The 25,258-nt window shown below is 46.3% G+C and overlaps 2 protein-coding genes, 1 non-coding gene and 1 pseudogene across 3 annotated transcripts; 3 read left to right on the top strand and 1 right to left on the bottom strand.

The window, feature by feature from the left end:
• Positions 1-5,144: 5,144 nt before the first annotated feature.
• On the bottom strand, positions 5,145-5,217 carry TRNAA-UGC. Its single transcript has one exon. It is a non-coding gene; the product is annotated as a tRNA-Ala (tRNA).
• An 892-nt stretch (positions 5,218-6,109) lies between these two features.
• Positions 6,110-9,728, top strand: LOC124651581 (annotated as a pseudogene).
• Positions 9,729-17,338: 7,610 nt separating this feature from the next.
• LOC124653628 (bifunctional dihydrofolate reductase-thymidylate synthase-like) lies at positions 17,339-20,318 on the top strand. The gene is made up of 6 exons (XM_047192692.1): positions 17,339-17,825; positions 17,932-18,331; positions 18,407-18,451; positions 19,024-19,089; positions 20,096-20,157; positions 20,240-20,318. Exons 1-6 carry the CDS (start codon positions 17,416-17,418, stop codon positions 20,316-20,318), a joined length of 1,062 nt encoding a protein of 353 aa, XP_047048648.1. The 5' UTR covers positions 17,339-17,415.
• Positions 20,319-22,661: 2,343 nt separating this feature from the next.
• On the top strand, positions 22,662-24,949 carry LOC124655610. The gene is made up of 6 exons (XM_047194477.1): positions 22,662-22,740; positions 22,818-23,059; positions 23,922-24,004; positions 24,205-24,316; positions 24,465-24,539; positions 24,617-24,949. The coding sequence occupies exons 1-6, from the start codon at positions 22,662-22,664 to the stop codon at positions 24,773-24,775; spliced, it is 750 nt and encodes a 249-aa protein (XP_047050433.1). The 3' UTR covers positions 24,776-24,949.
• Positions 24,950-25,258: the final 309 nt, after the last annotated feature.

Here is a 25,258-nt window from a genome sequence, read left to right as displayed (position 1 = left end):
GACGCAAAAATTCAAAATTGACGAAGGTTATGTTGAGCTCCTGAAGGTTGGCCAGGGATAGGGAACGGAACCAGGCATCGATATGGGCCAACATTTTATTGGCATCGTAGATGTCGGTGTGGTCGTAGACGAAGCGCCGGGCGGGACCCTTGTGGTCGGAGAGGATCTTGGAGACGAGACTGAGGCGGTGGAACTCGCTGCGGCACAGCCACTCGGTGGCTTGGAGGTTCAGAGGCGCTGAGCGCCAGAGCGGTCGCCACCGGCGGGCGATGGCATGCGTGCGTGCGCCGTCCTTGGTTGGGAGGAGCGAGACGATGGTGCGGAGGATGTCATCAGGGAGGTTGCTGATGAGATTGCCGCCGCGGACACCTTCTTCTCGTGCCCGTTTCCGCGACCTGCGCGTGGCGGCTTCATAAGATGTGCGTCTGTTGTTGGGTGTGGCAGCAGTAGCCTTCTTCTTCGGCAGTTCGGCTTCTTCACCGCGGCGTTGGTCGCCTTGGCCACCTTCTTCTCCTTCATATAGGGCGGCCGGCCGGAGAACACAGATTTGACCCGCGACACGGTGGTGCCGTTGCGGGGATGGAGCACAAGCTAGCGATGGCGAGGAGCTAGGGTTCCTCGGATTGGAAACGTAGGAAAAGCGGGCGTCACGAACTGGTCTTCGGCCCAGTTTCGATGGCCTACGTCGTGGCTAACGATTGCTTGGGCTGGGTGTTTGAGGCTAGCTTCAAATTCGTTTCACCGATCCAGGTAGTAATAAATAGAAATCAATCTAGATTGAGCGGAATGCTTGATCTCATAAGTAACACAAACCAACGAAAAATATCAATCTAGTATGGAAGCTCAGGTAACATTCGACAGATTATATGCATGCAGCTACAAGCATTGGGAAATATACACACACAAGACATTAATTTAGGTTGCTTGATTAGTTGCACTGACCGAATTTGCTTCATTAATTAATTACAAGGCTCCTCCATCCAGATCTCATGAAATCAACATTCAGAAACATATTGCGCAGTTTATACCCAGTTGAACGATGCAGGTGCATGCATAGCTAGTAGCAAATTTGATCAACGCTGATAGAATTCACAGGGAAAAGAAAAAAAAAATCCACGATTAAGATGCATATTAGTTTTGGTAAAGTTAAACTTTGTAAACATTGATTAAATATATATAAAATTATAGCAACATCCATAACATTATCTCAATGTTATTAGAATCATCATGACATATATTTTTATATTGTATGTACTATTTGATATTATAAAAATTAAAATATTTTGATATATAGTTGGATCAACTTTATAAAGTTTGACTTTAACCAAACCTAATATGCATCCTAAATTAGAAAGGAGGAAGTATGCTAGTTAGTCTTTCGAGGATTTCACTTCGCTCAACATCACACCAAGAAATCCCGAAACATATAGTATAACTCAATGGCAGCATATATATGTATTCTTCTGGAAGCCCTTCAACGCCTCAGCTCCGGATTACTTCCGTAATGATAATCGCATTACAAAATGTAGCAGGGTTACACTAATTAACGAACAGAGGGATCATTTCATGAAATAAGCGAGCATAATTACCATACAAGTATACAATTGTGACTTCCAATGTTCAACATAATCAACTACAAGGATTTATGGGCACCAGAGTGCATCTTTCTCCAGATATGCTTGTCCATGTTGAGGAAGCATTTGACATACTCACCCGACGTTGCACATCAGCTCAACCAGGATTTGAGCATATGGCATGCACCCTCAACACGTTGGCGCACCTCCTTCATGGGCAGACCACTCGTTTCTCCCCCACGAAACACTGAGTAAAATGAGACGTGATCCGCCAATTGATTGGAGACCTAGAGACATAAAAGGCAACACTAATTAGTCGAAAGTTCAACGAATCTATACTAGTAACATGTCAGATGGTTTCCAGGATGATCAATCGGTAAACTTACATAGGAGGTAAACTCCTCCACGGAGTGAGCACCACCAAAGAGAAGCACTAGAGCGCAGTACTTGACGCTTAGATAAAAGGGCGTTATACCAATCCCTTGGATGTACAGACGCTCCAGGTGCGTAGATTTGCTTGATATTCTAGCGGACGTGTCCATGGTCTACACAACGCAAGGAACGTGAAATGAGTAAGTTATATCCACAAAAGTACAGCCATAAAATTAAGGTTATAGAGAATATATATGTGGCCTTGGTGATTGGATGCACACTGACGGTTTCAACATCTGGCGTGCCACTGGGTACCAGCTCAGCTTGACTACAACAAGCAAAGCTAGAACAGTCCATGTATAGCTCCTTCACTCGCAGGGCTTCTCCAAGCGAGATATGCGTCCGGTGGTGGCTACCTCCAAAGTTGAACCTGGATAGATTGGGACCTTTGCTCTCTACCGCTTGCAGATCGTCGCATCCGTCCACCTTTAGGTATTCTAGCCGTTGGAGAGAGCCAGGTATCTTCAAGCAGATTATGCCACTGCAATACCTGAGAGAAAATCGCTCTAAGGCTGAAGAAGTGGAGAGAAGGCACCATAGCCCCTCCCCTGTGGCATGCACAAAACTCAGGTCTAATACTGTGAGGTTCCTCAAGGACCAAGGGCCAGTCGTGAGACAGAAGAAACAATTGGCGAGCTCAAGATGACGGATCGAGTCTCCCTTCCCGTCGGACAGAAGCGAGCAAGGGAACCCATATGTGCCATCTTTCGAGGACAAGAAAAGGGTGACCTTCTCAATCCCGGGCGTAGCAGCCATCTGAAGCCATCTGTCGAGTCTTCCATGGTTCCTCGCCTTGTAATGAGGGGCCATGCGAAACTCCAACGTCTTTATGCCGGTGCCGGAGTGCTTCTTCAAGATTTTGTCAACCTTTCTGGTGAAATTCCTAGAGATCCCCTTCTTTCGGTGTGTTCCTCTATCCAACCCAAGGGAGTCCTTGCTGAAGGTGAGGTTGGGGAGGCGTCTCCAGGACCAGCGGAAGGCGTGGGAGACGCAGGCCGCTCGGGCAGCGTCTCGCAGCGGCAACAGGGAATGTATGTGACACCAGATGTCCTGCAACACACACATGCATGCATGGGTGAAATGTTCACTAGGGCTAGAGAAAAAGTAACACGGAGTTTTGCATGGCGAACCAGGTGGTAGATCTAACTAGATACATGATATCGTGCTGTTGTAGAGGCCGGATATAATTGGTATCATTTTATATAATTGCATTACTGCCCTTTGTGAGGAAAAACGGAACAGATCTTCACATGAACCAATAGTTTGTAAGGTATAAAGCACCTGAAGCTCAAGAATCGGCTTGGTATTTACCCAAAAAGGAGTGTCGAGCATATGAGAGTGCAGCTTACATCATTAAGATGGCACGTCATATGTACATGATATTCTTACTAGTTGCATGGAATTTCTATGAAAGTACGTACCTCTGGAAGGCTTGGCCCTGCATACACTTTATCTTCTTGTTGTTGGCACGGCGAGGTTTTTCTTCTTTTAGCTCGTGGCAAGGCGGTCGACCCATCTCCATCTGCAGCCGCAGCCCAGATTTGAGGGGTATTACCAGGCGACTGGTTTTGGCGGCGGTGACGGCGACGCGTGGCCATGATCGCTCGGCTGATCCGGCGCCGGCAGCGACGAGAGATTGAGAAGGTCTGCGATGTGCTACTCCAACTCCAGCTGAATTCAGAGGCGAGGGGAATACGGCTCGGAACCCAGACGGGCACGTATAGATCTATCTGGGAAACGCCTGGAATCGATGTACATGGCCGGTCGATCTGTACAAAGCAGCTGGCAACTCCAATCGCTACTTGACCGATGGATCATGTCCCTCAAATTTGTTTTTTTTTTACTAAGAAAAAGTCTAAAACAAACCCTAAATTTATAGTTAAAATCTAAATCAAACCCCTATTTTCCAATTCCCGAAATTGGCACTCGATCCCAACTTGCCAATCCATGTCTATTTTAGACCCTGGACCTATTTAGCGCACTAGGAAAATGACGAACCCGACAATATGGGCCCACCTATCATATTCATCCCCTTCCCTGATTTTTTGTCAAATTAACTGCCATGTCGAGGGGCCTTACCTGTAACACTGGCATCGCTGCTTGCCGTCGTAGCTCCGGCTCCACCTCCCTTCTAATGTTGTTGAGAATCGCGTGTGAGCTTCGGGGCGGCATGATGGACAAGAGGCACTTGAGGCAATCGAGCTTAGAGGTGGCCGAAGAGAGATTAAGGCCATCTCCAACGGGGCGACCCATCCCACGCCCGCGGTTGGCCTCTCGCGGCCTCCCCTGGCCCGCGTGTCAGCCTCCCGAACCACAACTACTCCACTAGTCCGAAACCTAGAGAATGACTGACGAAGTTGTCGCCGCCACCACCATCGGAGACGAGGCTGAGCTCGCCGCTGTTGTCGCTGAGGAGGTTCCGGCTGTTCCGGTGGTCGTGTAGCCCGCGACGGCGACAAAGAAGGCGAGGCCCGAGCTCGCCGCGGAGCAGAGGCAAGTGGAGAACAAGAAACGTGTCGAGCGGTGCAGGGTGCTCGATCAACGAAAGAGGGAGGCCACCGCCGCGGAGGAGCGGCAGAGGCGACCGAATAGCTCCAACTCCTCCATGCTCTTTTACAGCCACAACGCGCTCGCGCAGCTGGCCGCGACGGACGTCGGCACAGCCTCGGTGGGAAGCTCCGGCTCCTCCGTGACCCGGGCGCTTCCACGCCGGTCAACAACCCCACCGACTGCCCCGTTTGGGTACCAGCCCGGTGCGTACGAAATGATCGCGCTGGTAGGGGGTTCTTGTACCCACCACGGGATGGGTCACTAGAGGTGAGCGACTCCATGACGGGGTCGTCGTCTTCGTCTATTGACCTCAACAGTGTCGGCGACGCACTCCAAAACCCCAAGGCCGATGCCCGCAGCAGCGATGGCGATGCCACACCCTGTTCAACGAAACCACGTTGGCAAAATGGGGGCTGCAACGTGCGACCCAAATGGCCGGACGGATGCCGGCCTTTGTCGACGCGTCCACCCAAATGGATGACCCAGCGCGCCGATTGGGGTCTCCCCTTGGAGATGGCCTAAGTGACATGTGGGCTAGTTAGTGAGAGTTGATTTATCATTGCAAAAGGAAAAAAGGGTTGAAGAAGATGGAGATGCGGGGGATCGAACCCCGTGCCTCTCGCATGCAAAGCGAGCGCTCTACCATTTGAGCTACATCCCCTGCTGTCCTGTTAACTGCTAATTTTCTTTCTAATTCGCGTCATAACTCGTAATTTAGTGACAAACGATCAACACAAGGTGCCATAGGTTCGAAAGCATTCAAACGGTCGCGGGAGTGGTCAAGGTCCAAAGGGGAAAAGGAGAGCAGCACGAGCTGCCATGGCAGAGACCGGACGTGTCGACACCCTTCCACACCCTCGCGTCTCCCTCGCGACTGCGAGCGCACTCACAGTACTCTCCGTTCCATTTCGAGCTCTCTGCTGCCTTCCACACCCTTCTCCCACCTTCTCCACCTTCCACTTCGAGAGAGAGAGAGAAGAGAGAAACCCTAGCTAAATCGCCGCCGCCGCCGCCGCCGGAGCAGAGAGCCGGCATGGACCTCCTCGAGATGCCGCTGCCCCACTTCTTCGAGAAGACCCTCGGCAAAGGTACCTGCTTTCCTTCCCTTCACCACTGCCGCTCGACGCTAATCCCCCCTCTCAATCCCTTCCTTCTCCCCTTAATCCACCGCCGCTGACGCTTTGTTCCTCTGTCTTGGTTGGTTCGTTCCCCTGCCTGCGCGCGCGCGCGATCGACAGACGAGGACGAGTGGCCGCCGGAGGCGCGCTTCCTCGTCGCCGCATACTACGGCAACGTGCGCCGCCTCAAGGGTACGTACGTAACCCACCGATTCTCCCCACCCCCACAAAAAAGTCCCCCCTTTTTGCTGTCTTCCCGCGCCGATCGATTCGGGTTCTCGGCTCAATCGGTTCGTTCGATGGTCCTCTGCTTTTCTTGCTGCTAACCCGGCTGGCCATGCCCGATCCATCGACGCAGAGATCGCGCGGCGCCTGGACAGGAGCGGGGGGAACAAGGGCGCGGACGCCACGCTGGCCGCCACCACCTACCGCGGCATGAACGCGCTCCACGCCGCCGTCGGGGGCCTCGGGAGGCTCCACGCCTGCCGCTACCTCGTCGACACGCTCGGGATGGACGTCAACATGTGGGACACGTCCCCAAGTAAGCCACTCACTCCATCCATCCGCCCGTCTGATTCTTTCTTCCCATCCGAAGCATCCCCGAGCAAATCAGTAATCTTGTTTACGCGCGCGCGGTGCAGGGAAGAAGACGCCCCTGGAGCACGCCGTGGCCGGCGGCAACCTGCCGGCCGTCAGGTTCCTGCTTGACCATGGGGCCGATCTCCACCAGGAATGTGAGGAGGGCGCCACTGTTGTCCACCGGGCTGCAATGACAGGTACTACAACAGGGGAATTCATTGCTGCAGCTGCCTTTTTTTTGTTTTATTTCAAACATCATGTGTTCTGGCATTTTCCCATGATTAACTTAATTGCCTGGATTGTGAGCTCTAATTAAGCCCTGTGTCCTGAGGATTTTTACGGCAGCTGCTCCTAATTTCCTATAAACCTAACCTGGTCCTACACCCGTTACTGATATTCTAGCATTAATTTGGAACTTGCTCTCCCAACACATGTTACCTCCCTTGTGTGCTAGCTATTACTTTCTAGCAATTGAAACTTAGAACTTCATCCAATAAATGTTGCATTGTGATATTAATCTAGCCATTCAAACTTGTGTCTTTAATTTGTTGCCCCAACACTTTAATTTCTAAAATGTAAAATCATTGCTTTGCTCTTTTTATCTGCTCAAGCCGTGGTTGTCCAAGCATGGCTTGCTTGCATAATTATTCTGATCTTCAGCCTACCATGTGCTTCTTCAGGGAAGTCCGAGATACTGAAACTGCTGCTTTCTAGAGGAGCTGAAGTCGACAGCAAGTCAGAACAGGGGACACCACTGTGTCTCGCCGCCCTTAAAGGACACGAGAGTACTGTGGAGGTTTTGCTGGAGCACCATGCAGATGTACACCATTCTTTTTTATCCCTTGACCCTGCATGACTTGTGCTGTATTTGCTTCACTTGAAACTAGTTACTTACTTGTGGCCATGGCCTAAAATTTGCTCTCTCAAGGACCTGCCAATTGCTCATTGTTCTGGCATGAAAATGTTTATGGTAGCCTTTGTTTCTTACAGGTCAACATGGTTGTGCCTTCTTGTCTGGCAACACCTCTAGATGCTGCAGTGTTTGCTGCTTCCAAGCATTGTGTCAGGCTATTGATTCAGGTATATATGCAGCCGTTATCTACTGATTAATGTGTTCTTTCCTTGCAAGAGAGGCTCTGTCTAACTATCTTCTCTTGTACACGCATATTTGGCAGGCTGGAGCTAATGTGAACGATGTTAATAATAATTCATTGGCAAGAGCTGCAAGCGAAGGCCTAACTGAAATTGTTAAGTGCTTGTTGGAGGCAGGTGCAGACGCAAATCGTCCTGATGAGGTGATATTCTCTCTTGTTTTTCACAATTATCATAGTGAGTTGATTCACTTTGTAGCATCAGAAGTTCTAGACTTCTGGCACCAGCAAAATTAATATATGTGACACTAGTGTGGCACAATTATATAACATAATAATGCCATGTAGTGTCTGAAAAAATATGGCAGTAGTTTATATGTGAAGGGAACCGAGGATGGAAGCCAATAAGTCTAATTTTGTGCAAAGTAGTGCTCGAGTCTTGAATCACTTGGCATCAGTTGAATGGGCTTATTTTGACATCAAGACTAATGTGTTTGACACTGATTTGGCATATTATTAGTTTGATTACTATCAGTTGCCTTTATAGTTTCTATTTTTTGTTTGCCATTTTTTTGTGATCAGGTATTGTATAGAAAGTTACAGGATACTATCTAGGCCTATCTTGATGGTACCAAATTAATAGCACAAGCTGCATTCTGGACCATTTGTTCTGTTAGGCATTTGTTTTGGTGGTGTTGCATCATTTTGTCGTGTCCATATGGGGAGCAGGATAATTCTTAGATTACCAAGGAACCATTCTATTGTCTTTTTTATCTTCAGTATTGCTTCAGAATAAACATTCTTCTTCTGCTTGACAGTGTGGTATAATACCAATAGAGCTAGCCGCTGTGTATGGTACAAGGGAAGACGTTGAGCTTCTATATCCTTTCACCTCCCCAATTCCAGATGTGGCAGACTGGAGCGTTGATGGGATAATCAATCATGCCAAACTGGAGCACATGCAGCTAATGGTTTGTTGCTGCGGCAAAAACAATTGCTTGCTCCCCATGACTTCTAACTCCCCCATGCAATTTTGTAGCAACTCTGTTAATAGGAAATAATTCTCTTTTTCTGTCACAGATACTAAATCACTTGTTACATCATTTTCGCACATCAGGATTTATCGAATGCATGGCTAATGTTACTGTATGTTGCTCAGGATGATGACGCGGTTAAAAAGAGGAAGTCTGACCTGAAAAAACAAGGGGATGAAGCATTTGAGAAGCAGGATTATGCAAATGCATCAGTGCTCTACACAAAGGTACAGCGTTGTGCTGGTCTAACTTTTTTAGGAATATAATTTGGTGAGTTAGGAAGGTACTAGCTAGTATCATCATCTCCCATCTCCAAAGGTAAAGCTTGATGTGTTAAATATGAGCTAAAGAAAAATCAGGAAAAACATGAGGCGATGAACAAATGCCATGAAGTTCCAGCACACTCTTGCCTATATGGGCCTTGGATTAGTTTAGGCATGGAACATCATATATTAATATCACCTGTTGAAAATACATTTGATGATTTGGTAATTGGTATGAAACTGAGTGACTGTACAAATCTGGGGTGACGTCTCCTCCAATTTCTTTTCTTTTCAAGCAACCTTCAGTTTTATTTTCAACCTCACTTGAACCTAATAACAATAAAACAAGACAAAAAATCTTTTAGCTAGCAAGCACCATTTATTTTTGATGTGACAGTAAAAATATACTATTGACAAAACTTTCGGCTCAATTTTTACAGGCGCTCAGGGCTGATCCATTGGATCGTAAAATGCTGGCCAACCGGAGCCGCTGCTGGCTCCGTCTAGGCGATGCAGAGAAGGCTGTGAAAGACGCGATCAAATGCAAGAATAGCCACGAGGGGTGGGCAGAGGCACACCATCGCCATGGAGAAGCTCTGGTGATGCTGAAGGTGCACTAGAAAATCACATTTCTTGCATTTCATTTTGGCTGGCCATGCACTTAAAATGTGTTTCCTCAGGAGTATGAGAAGGCTTGTGAGGCGCTCACACGCGGCCTGGAGTTGGACCCCGAGAACGATGAGATGGATAAGCTCTTCTGGTAAGACAAGAGATCCACCATTTTTGTTAACACAATTTGTAGTTTTGTCCAACTGAAAAAAAGGATTAGTAGTTACCTTGTTAAACTGAGCTGAGCGAGTCATTGGCCTGTTTGGTGTTCTGATGGGTCCGTACTTCCAGGGAGGCGATGGAACTTAAGAAGAAGAAATGATGCCTGCGGAGGTCGCCAGATCAAGGCCTTTTTTTACGTTTTGAGAGATGGTTACAGACGCTTTGTCAGGAGTATTAGCAGCATGTTGCTGTTAATTAATCTTGAAACAATGGCTCATGGCGTCATTTTCGTGACAGTCTCTAGTCTAGTCTGAAACTAGTGGATGCAGTGGTAGGTTACTAGCAGCAGCTTTTTGATGTGTTTGTGCCCTGGGTGGCTTTGAACTTGGATGGATGGATGATAATGGATTGGGTTTGGGATGCTGAGAGAAGTGAAAACTTGACTCTTTATCTTTACCCAGAAAACTTGCAAGTTTGTAAATCTAGAAGCCGAAACCACCTCCCATTGTTAACATCTACGGCCCTTGCCATCACGCCCAAAAACAATTTTTGCTACAATCTCTAGACCTGTCGCGATCATGGGGGATTTCAATCTCATCAGAACACCTCGGGATAAGTCCAATGACAACTTTAACTCTGCCGAGGCTTCTCTTTCTAATGATTTCATAAACAACCTCAGCCTTATGAAAATCCCGCTCCTTGACCAACAGTTCACCTGGTCCAACCAGCATGGATAGGGTCCTTCTCAACCCCGAATGGAGTCTTGCGCTTCCTGACTCGACCCTCACCTCTTCTACCCGGCCCACGTCTGATCATGTTCCACTTCACCTGACGGCATTTTCCAAAGCTCCTCGGAGTACCGTTTTCCGAATGAAAAGTTCTTGGCTGACCCACCTATCCTCCGCCCCCCTTGCCAGCGCCAATTGGAACAGTGTCGACCCGAACCACTCTCACCTCTTCCCCGTTGGGAGCCTCTGCCTCAAACTTAAGAGAGTTAGGTCGGCTGTTAGAGCTTGGGGTAGGGATCGTAAGCTCCCTCCCGTTTACCTTCTTAACTGCCTCGCCATCATCTCTTTCTTGGATAGGTTGTAGGAACACAGAACTGCGCCTTAGAACATCGCTTCCACTACCTTGCAAAATCCACTATCAGTCAAAAGACACGAATAAGGCGGTCTATTGGCGGCAACGCGCAAAAATCAAAAATTGTACCCTTGGCAACGAGAACACCCGCTATTTCCACCTTTGTGCTTCCGTCCGCCTTCAAAAAAACCAGATCAAGAACCTTGATGATCAGGACGGAAATGTCGTCTTCTGCCATCCGGCGAAAGCCTCGATTCTTCATGATTTCTTCAAAAACCTTCCTGGCACCCCGGTCCATACTGCCGATCGTCTTGACTGGGCCACCCTCGTTCAATCCACCCCTCTCACACCCTCTTAGGCAACCGCTCTCGTCTGCCCCTTCTCCCTTGAGGAGATTCGGTCTGCCATGTTCTTCATGAATGATAATTCTAGCCCTGGTCCCGATGGCTTTGGTCATGCCTTCTTTAAGCAGAATTGGGACCTGGTCAAAACGTCTCTTTTTGACTCCCTTTCGAGCTTCCATAACCTCTCTTCCCATCTTCGACCCATAAACAAATCTCATATTGTCCTGCTTCCAGAAAAAGGAGCGAACAAACCGGACAACTTCCGGCCCATATCCCTCGAGAACTGTTGCCTAAAAGTTCACACCAAATGCCTAACTCTTAGTGGTTGTTTGGATTGTGAGGATTAGGCCGCAGTTTTTGGTAAACAAGTTTTAAGCTGATTTTTAGGAAAACCAGTGTTACAGATTATTCCGTTAAGAACCAGTGCATGGAAAACCATGTTTGGATTCCAAAGGCCTAAAGCCTATTCCGCATTGCCATGCAAGCACCTGCTTCCAGAACGGCGAAAGCGACACGGAGTCTCCGCGCGATGGTGTGGGGTTCGCCAGAGCCACTGGCATCGGCGTCCACCGTGCGTGCGTAAAGAAAGGCATGGGCGGCCTCTAGCCGCCGCTGGCGGGCAAGGCCGCGTCCAGGGATTTCATCGAGGAATCAGGGTAGAGGAAGAAAGGTAGCTGGGGTCGAGTTACCTGAAATCGCGTTTTCGGAAAAACGTGAAATAGTCGTTTTCCTCAAACCTCGTTTTCCTGGTTTTGTGGAAGCCAAGTTTTGTTAATCCACGGTTTTATCGCTCCAGCCAAACAAGGTTTTCGGTAGTTAGATAGTTAACTGAGTTTATGGGAAATTAGTTCTATGCAAACAGCCAAACACGGTATCCAAACAAGGCCTTAGGCTTCGTGACCTCATCCCCTACCTTATGCACCCCGATCAAACTGGTTTCATCCGGGGCGCTGTATCGCCGAAAACTTTGTGTACGCTGCCGATATCGTCCAAAGCTGTCACAAACGAGCTGCCCCTGCTGCAGTCTTCAAGCTTGATTTCCACAAAACCTTTAACTCCATTAGCTGGGACGCTTTGGATCGTATCTTGTTAGCCAAAGGGTTCTCAGAGCTTTGGCGCACTTGGATCAAGATGCTCAACCAGACCAGTCAAACGGGCAGTCCTCCTCAATGGGGTTTGGGGAAGATGGATACAGTGTCGGCGCGGCCTCCGACAGAGTATATAGCATAGAACTACTACTTTTCACGCAAAATTTCGGAAAACTACTAGTTTTCGCTTCAATCACACAGAACTACCACATTTGGTGGAAGTTGTTTCAAATAGCACTTATCGTCCTTTGAACGCAGATTGACTGCGTTTATGACAACGCGGGCCCACTGTCAGGCGGGACGTGGCACCTTCCGTCAAAGAGTCGTTAACGGCGTGTGGGCCCCACCACTCGTGGACGGTAGAAGAGGCACGCGCCCCTGTCCGCGCGTTAGCGACCGTGCCCTTCTCCCCTTCGAAGCAGCGCCGCCGAGGCTCCCGCACCGCCGTCGCCCATTGCCGCCGCCACCCCCGCCGCCACCGCATGCCTAGCTGGAACGACGGTGAAAGCTCGCCGGAGCACCTCCCTGTAAGTTCTTAGCCTCTCATCTCTGGTTTCGAATTTAGGGTTAGGGTTCTTATTCCGAATTGGGATATTTCGATTTCTGTCGATTTAGGTCAATAAAGTTCGTTTCTTTTGCAATTTCTTGTCGATTAGGACTTTACTGCCATGGATTACGCCCCTGAGACATGCACATACCTCTCATTCTCTGGAGTTGCTGTGGGAGCAGAACGCTGCCGCGTTCATGACTTGGAGCCGACCAGATGCGTCGCATTTGAAGGGACGAACACCGGAAGGAGGTTTCACATGTGCAGCGTTGAAAATGTAAGTGTTAGGTCGATTTTGTCTATAATTATTGTAAAATTTAGTTAACAAAATTTAGTTAATGGTAGTTCAGTAATAATTCTAAATTTCTATTTGTATCAATGATAAGAGACCATAAGTATATCATAGTTTAGTCTTTTTCTTCACTGATGTAGTTGCAGGTTAGTTCATTGCAACTAAGAGAGCATAAATATATTTGTAAAATTAAACTATATATAAGGTAGGTGCAGGTTACTTGATTGCAGCACTATTTTTCATTAGTTTGTTAAAAATGCAAGTTCCGCATGCCTCTAAATAATTGGAAAATTACTGTTTTTGTAGTATGTGGAGAATTGTGGTTTTCAGAAATGGGTTGATGTAGAAGAATGGCCAGAAGCTCTGAAGAATTCTTTGGGAAGGCTGTGGTCTATGTACCATGTATTGAGATTGTACAAATCATTAAATACATGTAACATATGATAGTACTGCATTGATACTACTACATGATACTATGCATTGATCGTACACTAGTATCATATGCATGATACTACTATATGTACTCCCTATTGTGACTAGTCTAGAGTAACATAGGTGGATATTGTATCACATCACACATCACGAGAAAAGTTAATGCCAAACAAATCTTGTGCATAATTTTGCATTGAGATGCTACAAATCAATAAATATAACAAGATTGTGATACCATTCCATGATATAACCCACTATAAAAATAGTATCATATACATGTATATCATATGCATGATACTACTATATGATACTACCCACTAGGATAACCATTGTTGCCAAGCATTAATATCTCATAAATAACCATGTCGACCCATTGGCATCAAAACTAGCTGTAGGATAACATAGATATTTTCCATTACGTAAAAAATGGTGGTTCAAAGTATTGACATACCTAGACTATAAATACAGACAATGGTTATATACATAGACCCATCAGGTAGATTTGGTAAGAAACATCACATATTAACTTATCAATATGGCATGGTACATGAAGAGCAACAAGGCGTTGATATGCTGCTGGCTGGTGATGATGCTTCTTTTGTCATCCGGTAGGAATATGATCAACACAGACATCTGTAGGTCAAAGTAAAAGAAGTTAATTTTTTTTTCTTGTTTGCTATTGGCCGCAGAAGAGATTGGATCACATGGATGCGACACACAGTGGAGCAAGACATGGAGTAGTGCAATTTGTGTCGAGCGGGGCATCTGCAACAACCCCTGCCGGGCAGAAGGCTTCGATGGTGGCCAATGCAAAAAACTCATTAAGTGCTTATGCCGTAGGAACTGCACTTACGGGCAACAACTACCGTAGCCATATAAATATATGTTGATTGGTCCTATTACTATTACTTTATGCATTACAACTTGAATAAAATTAAGGAGCTCTATCAATGTCAAAACTTTCCAAATTTTGGAATGTGAAAAATAAATAGAAGAATCTTTGATTGTTTGCCTTGATTGAAAGTTAACATTTGAATGAGACAGTGGATGTGAAATGCATGACAAAAATGCGGTTTCTAGTGCCTAACCTGGTCTTAACACTCTTTACTTACATGAACAGTAGCATGTTCATGTTAGGCACTAAGTCACACGCATGGCACGCGTTGACTACACCCCTCCTTGTATTAATAGACCAATGGATGCCAAGGTTGAGGAGTTCAAATTAATTTTGGAATTCTGACGCGACTAGCTACTTCTTCATCTCCCTCTCGCCTAGGTTGCCGTTATTTATTATTTTGGTTTCCATCACCGTGGCCATAATCAGAGTGGCCGCGCACTAATTGCGAGATGGTACTTATGGAATTTCACTGGAATTTGGAAAGAAATCACGATTCTTGCAGGTCAATAATCCTCGTCTAATTATAAGATAGCCAGCGAATCCCCTCGAACTAGCAATCCGTGATTTGCCCCTTTAATTACGTTGTATCACCAGATAAAAATCGGGAGAATTAATTTATTGCCTATAACAGAGCAGAACTTTTTTGTTTTGTTTTTTTTACCCTGGCTACGGCGGGAGCCTGAACACATTTATAAAAACGACCACAAAGGAGTTGTTACAACATATTAGAGGGGGTAGGGAGGGGAGAGAGGGGGAGAAAGGAGGGAGGGACCTCAAGGGGGGTCATATCCATTACACCAATTATTTAGAGCGGAGGAGGAGGAGGGGGTAGTACATCGATGAGCCCAAAGTCTAATATCTTCCAGGCACCTCCTGAAAACGAGGGTGAGGTCTTCGTTCACGCCGTTGAAGGTACGAGCGTTCCGCCTTTTCCTGATGTTCCAGAGAATGGCAGTGGTGGTGGAGGCATCTTCAAAGTTTCGGCACAGCGAAGTCCAGATGTCCGGAGCCCGGGAGAGCCCCCTACTAGCGAAGTCGGGGTAGAAGGAGTCCCACACCTCCTGGGCCCGGGGGCACAGAAGGAGTAGGTGGTCGACGTCCTCAACAGAGCAGAACTCTCGTAGTCCGGTCAAATAGATTTATTGCCTATAACAAGCTGTCGACGCCGGGTTATTACGTTTGTGAAGCTGGTGACCACACGGTAGCCAGTCATGCGCAAACCTCCACATTGTGATGGCCATCTTCCCCGGTACTTTGTTAGCCCACATCTTCTTCCATAGTTTGGAATTTGAGCCGTCAAAAGTTGCAGAAGAAGCACCTTATCCTTTGGAACTTCGATCCACTGCAAATCGATCAGCGATCCTCTCTAGCTAGCTAGATGATACGCTGAGCCTCATACTGTGTATTGGCCGGGATATTAAGTTTGGATTCACGCGGGAAACATGGATTCCCGCGAAAGGAAAACCTGAAAGCTAGGCCCATCCAAAAGGCCTGCGCATCCTTCCGGCCCACCCACCACTCGGCAAAAAACAACGGAAGACTGCTCCTCCGCCGCCGCAGCCGCCGCAGCGACTCACGTCTGCTTCCTCCCGGCGAGCGCCACCGACGGCAACTCCCGGTACGTCTCAATCCGGCAACCTCTCTAGCAACATGGTAGATTTCATATTCCGTTGCTCTTTGCGTGCCCGGCCACATCGCTCGACTGTACGGATACGGAAGGCAGAGCTGGACGCGATTTTGACTCCTCCGCCGCCGCCGGTTGCCGGCTCAGTGCGACTTGCCCCCCGCCGCCCCCTCTCCCTCTGCTCCCGCTCGTCTCTACCTCTGACGCCGCCCCTCTCGCTGACTCCCTCTTATTTCCGGCCATCGCTGCCCTGCCCTCGACCGGAACTAGGGTCGGGCTCGGCCGCCGGTTTCCACCTTCCCGTGCTCGTACCGACGGCCATTGCTGCCTGCAGGTCTGCTCCCGCCTCCCGCCTCCCGGCTCCCCTAAAATTCTAGCAGGATGTGATTGTGACGGACAATTGGCCCTTCTTTGTTAAAATTGCCATTATTCTTTCTGGCTTGTGCTACTGTTAAAATGTCATTTGCATATATTGGAGAGGCCCAAGCCAACCATATGAACATGCTTCCCCACCAAAAAAATACAGGGTAAAAATTGACACTTTCGTTTTACGAATTCTTGGGAAGACGGGCGGAGGGAGGGACGAAGAAAGTGAACACCGGTACGAGGAGGCTAGGGTCTAAATTTGCTATTTGCGTCAGACAGACATCACGATTGCGGGAGCGCAATTTTTTAAAGATGTGCCCACCCACCATTTTTCCCTGCATCCGCCACTGCCTAGCACCTAGCAGTTGTGTTCATCTCTCAAGCTGTAACTGACATGCCGAGCGAGCACTGGCCATGCGTAGTTCTGTTGCTTGGTTGGGTGGATTTGTTGCTTGATCTCGAGTTTTGCTCCAAGACGAAACAGCTAGTAACCTACCACTGATTAGGCTCTTATTTGGTTGTTATTCTGTATATATGCTTCCTTGGGCACTTCGTGCTTCTGACGCATACTTTGCTATGTACTGGGATTTGTAGCATAAAGTTGCCAACCAAGTACCGTCAGGCTGAACAACTGATTGAATAACATTGCATAGCAATACCATTTCCATCACCTTAGGACTGCATATAATGCCACCCTGTTCTGTCCACTTTCTTGCTTCAGCCAGCTCATTGCTTTTTATTGTTTCAGTTGCTGAAATGCTGCGAGCAGACACGGTGATTTTCTCGTTTTGTTAGTCCAGGATCCGGATGCTGCTGGCAGAGGTGTTCAGAGCAGGAGCCTGCTTCGCTAGGGTTTCTCGGCACGCATCCCAAGTATACCACTACTAACTAAATCACAGCACATTGCTTGTCACTCAAATGCATTTCCTTACAAATGGGATGCAGATTTTTGCTCGGGAGGTTGTGTACATCGTTACTCGATAGTCTGTTGCGTGGACACTTATCTTTGTATTGTGATGGCCTGTGACCTTTATTTCCTTTTTTAGTAGTGGTATAGAAAACACCATATATCTTGTGCTGTCATGGTGCTTCTATTGTTTTCCAAGAAACAGCGAGACTTTTATTTTATATTTGTGCAGTGTTCTGTGCCGTATAGTTTCCTACAGTTGACTAAACTGCGAGCTTACAAGTTACATCTTGCTTCTTCAGATTCAGGCTGCGAGATTTTTCAGCGTTACTTCTACACCTGTTTCTCGGTTTGCAAGACGTCAGTCTCTGGCCATCAGCAGCCTAAGACGATCTTACAGCTTAAATCAACCTCGGCTGATTGCGATGGCAGCCGCTCTTGAAAATGGTGATTCGCAGAACAGCCTTCAGAGGAACTACCAGGTTGTTGTTGCTGCGACGCGTGACATGGGCATTGGGAAGGATGGAGTCTTGCCATGGAGGCTTCCTGGCGACCTTAAGTTCTTCAAGGAGCTTACGTTGACTACGGCTGACCCTGCAAAGAAGAACGCGGTCATAATGGGACGGAAAACCTGGGAGAGCATACCCCTTGAAGCAAGGCCTTTACCTGGTCGTCTGAATGTCATATTGACTCGGTCTGGTAGTTTTGATTTTGCAACTGCCGAGAATGTTGTTATCTGTGGAAGCATGAACTCTGCCTTGGAACTTCTAGCGTCCACTCCCTATTGCTTGTCGATTGAGAAGGTTTTCTTGATAGGGGGTGGGCAGATACTGAGGTGAGTTGTCGCCTTCTCCAGGAACTTTTTCTACCTGTGCTGTGTTATATGTATTCAGCTGAATTGCAGTGCTATTGTTGACCCTGTCTGCAAAATCATTCTGCAGGGATTCGCTTAATGGACCTGCATGTGAGGCTATCCATCTAACTGACATTCAGTCAAACATTGAGTGCGACACCTTCATTCCTCCAGTTGACTTCTCGGTGTTCCAGCCATGGTGTTCATCTTTTCCAGTGGTTGAGAGCAACATTAGGCATTCTTTTGTGACCTATGTTCGTGTGAGAAAATCAGTTTTGGAATCTCATGACTCGATTGGCAAGGAATCAACTGAGAATGATATCAAGAGTAGCAAGTTTGAAATCGAGAACTTCTCTTTTCTCCCTAAGATGATATTCGAGCGCCATGAAGAGTATTACTACCTCAACCTTGTCGAGGATATTATGAGGCGTGGTGCTCAGAAAGGTGACAGGACTGGAACAGGGACGTTGTCTAAATTTGGTTGTCAGGTATTTCTCTATTTTTCCTTAATATTTACTTTGATAATAACAGAGAATGAACCTTGTCTTCCTTTTTCCTATCAGATGCGCTTTAACCTAAGGAAGAGCTTCCCCTTGCTGACAACTAAGGTATGCATCTATTTGCCCTGGACTACACCTAGCTGTTATTACTACTTAACAACACTTGGTCATGTCGAGAATTGCCTCCTTTTTTACTAAAGAAATAAAAAATAACAGTAAAGAAACAAGGGAAAACAGTGATTTGAAAATCGCATCTGTTTCCCCAGTTTTCGTATCTTCTCTATTTTGCGATGCTTACTTGTATATCCAATCAATTATGATACCGCTGTACTTTCAATCTTACTATAATTGCATGGGCTCAATGAACACAGAGCGTTTTGCATTATCTGATTTGTATAGTTAATTAGTTATTGTCTAGGAATAGCTATATATCTCACTACGGAAAAATAAGCTGTGCGGGATGTATTCTGTTGTCGCAGCTTGTGACCCTTCACGGTAGGAAGATGCTTATCCTTTCATTATTTCAGTAGTGATGATCGTGAATGCTGATACTTGGGTACTGCTGCATAACAGTGTTAATGTCCTTAAACTGTCTTGGCCTACGTTAAACTCTGAATTGAGAGCTTTGGTATTCCCCTTTTGCTTTAATGAATAATATGATAGCATCTGCTCTTTACCAGAGGGTGTTTTGGCGTGGTGTTCTTGAAGAACTACTGTGGTTCATCAGTGGCTCGACAAATGCAAAGGTACTTCTTAAATGTTTTGTTGGATCAGTTGCTATCATTTCTCATTTTGTATCTATACTCAATACTTTGGTCACTTATCATGTTTATGCCCCAGGCTGTATCCACAGACTAGAATGCACTCTGAAAAACTTGTTGCACCCTGTATCCACTGTCCATGACAAACAATTCCCATGGCTTTACACTATTTGTAAGATAGAATTATGGTGTCTGCCAACTTTATAAAACCTGCACACCTGCAAGATTGGGTGCATGATCTCTTGACTTGAATGACTTCTTAGGAGTCTTTCTTCCATTAGTTGATTTCCATTGCTAGTTGGGAACTTCTCCTTTTCATATTGCTGCATTGAGATGTTTGGGAGCACCTTTAGATTTTTTGAACTTTTTTATTGCAAAGTCATGTGGTGTCTGCAAGTCTTGGAGAGGGTTTGCTCAGTTAAGCGTTCAAGAGAACCACATTAGTTTTACTTGCCCATTCACACAAATAGCTCAAGGCTTCCAAGCTTTTGAAAAGCCCATAGAAATGTTACGTGATCCCCGGATATGCATGTAGTTGTTCTTAGAGACCTCTAATTTAAAATTTGGAATTTTCTCCCTGCTTTCTAACTGAAGTAATAGGTTTCTTTGTGTTGCTCGTTTGTGAATGTGTTATATGCTAGTTAATAAGTTGGGTACATGCTCTGTTAACACTTTTTTTTTGTATGAATCATATCTGCAAATCTAGTTTCTGTACCCGTTGAGATCCTGGGGTGTAGTGATGGCCAGTTGCGCAAAAAAGTTGCTATCCTCCACGCACCTAGGGTTGAGTGCCCCTCTTGTATTAATTGAGACAAGTCTTATCCCTCATATCCTGAAAGAAAGTTAATGGTACCAGTTCCTTTAGGTGTATTTGTTAACATTCCCAGCACTTGAGGCAAAAATATATGTTAGTAGTTTTAATTTTTCACATGAACTTACTTTGCTCCAGACTTCTGATTTTGGTACGATATGTATTATTTTCTCTTTGTAGGTTCTGCAGGAAAAGGGTATTCATATATGGGATGGCAATGCGTCAAGAGAATATCTTGACAGGTATATCTCTTGGATATAAGCGACTAAAGAACAATGGACACTACTATTTCTGAGATCTGATCTACCTGGCAATATTTTGTAGTGTCGGCTTAGCAAATAGGGAGGAAGGTGATTTAGGCCCTGTTTATGGATTTCAATGGCGACACTTTGGTGCTGAGTAAGTTCCATTGCTCACTCTCCCTCTCTCCCTCCCATCCTCCCTTACTGTTTCTATCCATCTTTTCTAAGCAATGATGATATATACAGATACACCGACATGCATGCTGACTATACTGGAAAAGGTTTTGATCAGCTAATGGATGTGATTGACAAGATCAAGAATAATCCTGACGACCGGCGAATCATCATGTCTGCATGGAATCCTTCAGATCTAAAAAAGATGGCACTTCCTCCCTGCCACATGTTTGCACAAGTTAGTATATTCTTATTAAGCTTTGGTAAAATCCGAGTCTAGTTTGTTCGGCATGAGTAACCATTAATACTTTTTTTACTTAACGTCTGGTCATTATGATGTTAAGCCTGGTGAGCTATTCTCCCATCAGAATGTATCCTTTTCACAAGTCAATTGCAACGTTGTTGATATGCTTCAAATGTGAATGCGATCCGTTCTTATTCTTGCATGCAACCAATCGATCCTCTAGAGTCTAGATGAACTTCTGCCTTATAAATATGGTATGACGCTAGACATATTTCTCGTGGTAATTTTAGAGATAACAATCATGCTGCTTATTATAAATTATGTCTTGCAGTTTTATGTTGAGAATGGGGAGTTATCGTGCCAGATGTATCAGCGCTCTGCGGATATGGGACTTGGCGTTCCATTCAACATTGCATCATATTCTCTTCTGACGTGCATGATTGCTCAAGTCTGTGGTATGTTGTTATCTGCTTCCTTACAAGACTCCCACTTAACTGCCAAAGCCAGCACTTAATGTTCAATTGAAACATTATTAACAATAACTTTGTGTATGGCTGTGCTGCATGACGCCGTGCTAATTTTGATTGATGTTGGGTGCAAGTGCCAGGGAAACATTTTGAGTACTTCCCAAGCTCAAATACGCACCTTTTTCACTGTCCGTTGCAGTTATTCATGAATCAGTGTTATGCTGTTCTCTGCAAGGAAAATTGATGAGTGGCCACTCATAAGAGCTGCTTTTGTTTCTTCGATCCTGCCAATTTCTTGCGTTTAGTAGGCAGTAGTAGTAGTTGGGAACCAGGCCATCATGTACCTGTCTCTAATGTTCAAGATGCTTAACATCCTCGTGTATCCTGTTATCCAAGTATCATCTGTTTACATCTGTGTGCAGGTCTCTCCCCTGGAGATTTCATCCACGTCATAGGGGACGCCCATGTCTACAGAACTCACGTCCGAGCTCTAGAGGAGCAGGTCCAGAAGCTGCCCAAACCGTTCCCAGTAAGCACATTTGAACAAACATATTTCATCCAGTATCACAATATTCCCAGATAAGAAAAAGCAACTCTTGTATAGTAGTACGATTTTACATGGTCCCTGCGCGCAGATCCTGAAGATAAACCCTTCGAAGAAGGGCATCGATTCTTTCGAGGCTTCCGACTTCACGCTGGATGGCTACAACCCGCACAAGAAGATAGAGATGGAGATGGCAATATAGTGGTAGCGTTTCTATATCATCAGAATACCGCACTCGCCTTTTTGTGGTGGTAATGCTGGAAGTTCATCCGGATTCCGGAGGTGCAAATTGCACCTGTGTTCGACCGTGGACTCTAGAAAAACTGTCTCCCCTTTTTATTTGGAGCACAATGATGACTCGAGTGTGTGAGTTGTTTGAGTTTTGGAAGGGCCAACTGGCTTGTGCCTCGAGACGAAAGACCATATTGGACTCGGAACTTGTAAGAGATTCATCTGTTTGCTAATGAACTGAAGTGTCTGCCGATGTGCCCATGGTGCTGTAGTTTTTAAACTACAGATATTCTCACTTTAAACTTTATCATTCCTGTCACGTTTTTATCTCTGTATAGTTTAAGAAAAAACATGAGATAGATAACATGCAGGATGCCAGATATTTGAAGTAAACTCATGTACTGGCTAACTGTGGCATCTGCAACATAGAAAAGAAAAACGCATAGATCCACGAGGACGCAAGAACATGATGACTTGGGAAGAAAAAAAGTGGTCTTTGCGTAGGAAAACTTCAAACGGAGGTTGAGCTACACATATAACTCTTTAGTTGCAAAGTGCTTCATATTCTAGGCTAGGGAAAAATGAAAAAATTATGAATTTTTTTATAGTGAATAATAGTAGTGCACATTCCCCACGATTCAATACTATAAAATTTCTCAGTTTTTACCAATTTCGTCCAAAAAGATATGAGGACACGTCCAGAAAGATATAGGTTGCTGGGCCGAGCTGGGCTATATCCTACATACGCCCACCGCCGCCACTTCTTCCTTCTCCCTCCCCGCCGCCGCCGCCCGTCCCTGCCGCCTCCTTCCACCGCCGGTACCCGCCGCCTCGCACCAACCGGATGGACGCAGCCACGGACCTCGCGCGCTCGCGCTCGCGCCGGCGCCGACGAGCCGACCGTTCCGCCTCTCCCCCACCAGGTAACAGCCACACCCTCCCGCTCCGACGATCAATCAACTGCCGACTCGTGACACTCGTCTGCTTCCGTCTCTTCCAGCCACGGCCAACGAGAGCGGCGCCGGTCCGGAGTACGACCTGAGCGAGCCGACCATGGCGGAGAAGCTCGCGGCTCTGAACCTGCCCTCCGACGACGTGGACGGCGACGCCGAGGAGGAGCAGGCGACAGCAGCCGCGGTGGTGCCGCCCAGCGCGGACTCGGTCCACGTCCTGCTCAAGCAGGCTCTCAGGGCCGACGACCGCGCCGCGCTGCTCGGCTGCCTCTGCAACAGGGACGGCAAGGTGCGCGCGAGCAAGCTCCCTTTTTTATGTTTCCTGTCTCGCTTTGGTATCTGCAATACTAGCACACCGACTGTTCTTCATGTCGTGCATGCGAGCAAATTTAGTTTGATTTGATTTGCTCCATGCTTGGTGATTATGAGTGGACTCTGTTGCTGGTTAGCCAAGTTCCATGGCCTGATTGATTAGCGAGCAATGCCTGCTGCGACTTACTTACCCATGGCCAGTCACACTTGGCTTAGTCAAAAAACGTTCGGAAAGATTATCAGGGCGAGTTTCGGTTCGCTCAAATTTAGCTGTTGTTCTGCTGTGGTGGTTCCTGTACTGCCCGTTTTCAGTGAATTCCTCCAAACAAAATTGAAAATAAATTTATGGCCAGAGTGCTGCAGTACCAACAGCTGGTGTCGGGCTGGGCTGTTCTAGCATTAGCTTACTTAGCCACCAGCTCTGCTAGAGGATCGCAGTTTTGTTCATGGGATGCGGAGTGCTGGCTGTTCCTCTGGCTCACGCGAACGATTGAGTGCATTTATTATGTCCTAATGTGCAAGCAATGCTTATTACTTTGTTATAACTTCACATGGCACTTCACACTTGGCTTAGTCAAAACATTGGGAAAGAGAACGAGGCCGAGTTTCAGTCTGATCAAATTTAGGCGGTGTTTTGTTCGGTTTGGTCTATATGTAAAACGAATTCCTCCTCCAGACTAAGTTGGAAGTTGAAACTGAAGTTATGATCAGTTTGAAATCAACCTGCTGGGGGCAACCCACTCACAGTTTGACAGATGTTATATACCAGTGGTTCTTAAAGCAATCAGGTCATCGAACGAATACGACAGTTTCATATCCAATGCTTGGCTTACGTGCAGGTTATCGTGAAGTCGGTATCGCTTCTGACGCCAGCGGACGCTGTGAAGCTTCTCAAGTCCTTGATACTGCTTATGCAATCTAGGTATGATAATGCCTTTCGAGCCTCCGGTTTACAAATTTAGCACAGAAATGGCTGGGGCGCACCTCGGTTGGCATGAAAGCGCGATTCGTGCTGTTCAGTTGCGTGTTTGACTGGATTTATTGTGGGTACTCAAAGTCTCGAGACATTTTTTCTGCCGTTGTACTGAGGCCTCATATCCGCTCTTTTTCCCGCCTTGGCAGGGGTTCGGTATTGGCCTGCTTGCTTCCATGGCTACAGTCTTTGCTAAGTCGACACATGAGCAGCATAGTATCTCAGGAGTCCTCTCTGGTGCTGCTCAACTCGCTCTATCAAGTGAGTATTTCCATCAGAGTTCAACTGCAGTGTTGTGCTGATATGAAGTAGCTCAGATATTTCTTTTGTAGCCATATCTATGAAGAGAAAATAACCAGTAATGTTTATTTTTAGACAGTAACGTTTCGTGTTGTGCATTCCTTTTCAGTTGATTGATGCAAGAACATCTACCTTCTCATCGTCACTCAAACTGTCTACCTGCCTAGATTACCATTTTAGCGAGGTAAGTTCATCCTTGCAGAAAAGTCAACTGTTTGCAACATCGCAACCAGTTGTGTAATTCATGCATATGTGTTCCAGATCGGTGATGATGAATCTGACGAGGAAGAGGGGGCCCCGGTGATAATCTACGAGGACAAGGACTCTGATGATGAAGAGTCTGAAGTCGATGATGATGATGCTATGGAAACTGAGGAGAAGGAGACAGACGAGGAAGAATCTGAGGTTGATGATATGTAGAAGACAAGGAGTGAAAAAGATGACGGCATTTTAAATTTTGTGACTTCGTTATAGCTGTGCTGTCACCGTCACCATCATGAACAATTGAGACACTCTGCGTCTGCGGTAGTCTAATCTGTTGCATCTTGTAATCATACATATGCCAGAAGTATTAAGTAAGATGATTTTGTTTTACGGGCTGTTGTTGACACTGGAAGTTCTGTTGATCATGGTGAATGCGCTAAAATTTGTTGTTGCCCTCTATATTCATATTTGTTTTGCCATAACAAATGCATTGCTTGGAATTTCCGATGGTGTGCAACAAACAGTTTCGTACAGATTGGTTTAGATAACAGGAAAAGCAAACCCAGAAAAACATCAATCCGTAGAGCTAAATATTAACCAGGTACAACTTCCATTGTGCATGCTACGAACATAGGAAGAAACAGGCAGAAACAGTACTTCAAATCTAAATAGAACAATATCATCAAATTGCATAGAGGC

This window comes from Lolium rigidum, chromosome 5, assembly GCF_022539505.1.
Source record: "Lolium rigidum isolate FL_2022 chromosome 5, APGP_CSIRO_Lrig_0.1, whole genome shotgun sequence".
NCBI classification, from domain to species: domain Eukaryota; kingdom Viridiplantae; phylum Streptophyta; class Magnoliopsida; order Poales; family Poaceae; genus Lolium; species Lolium rigidum.
The sequence above is the reverse complement of the archived record's forward strand: the minus strand, read 5'-3'. Positions and strand labels throughout refer to the sequence as shown.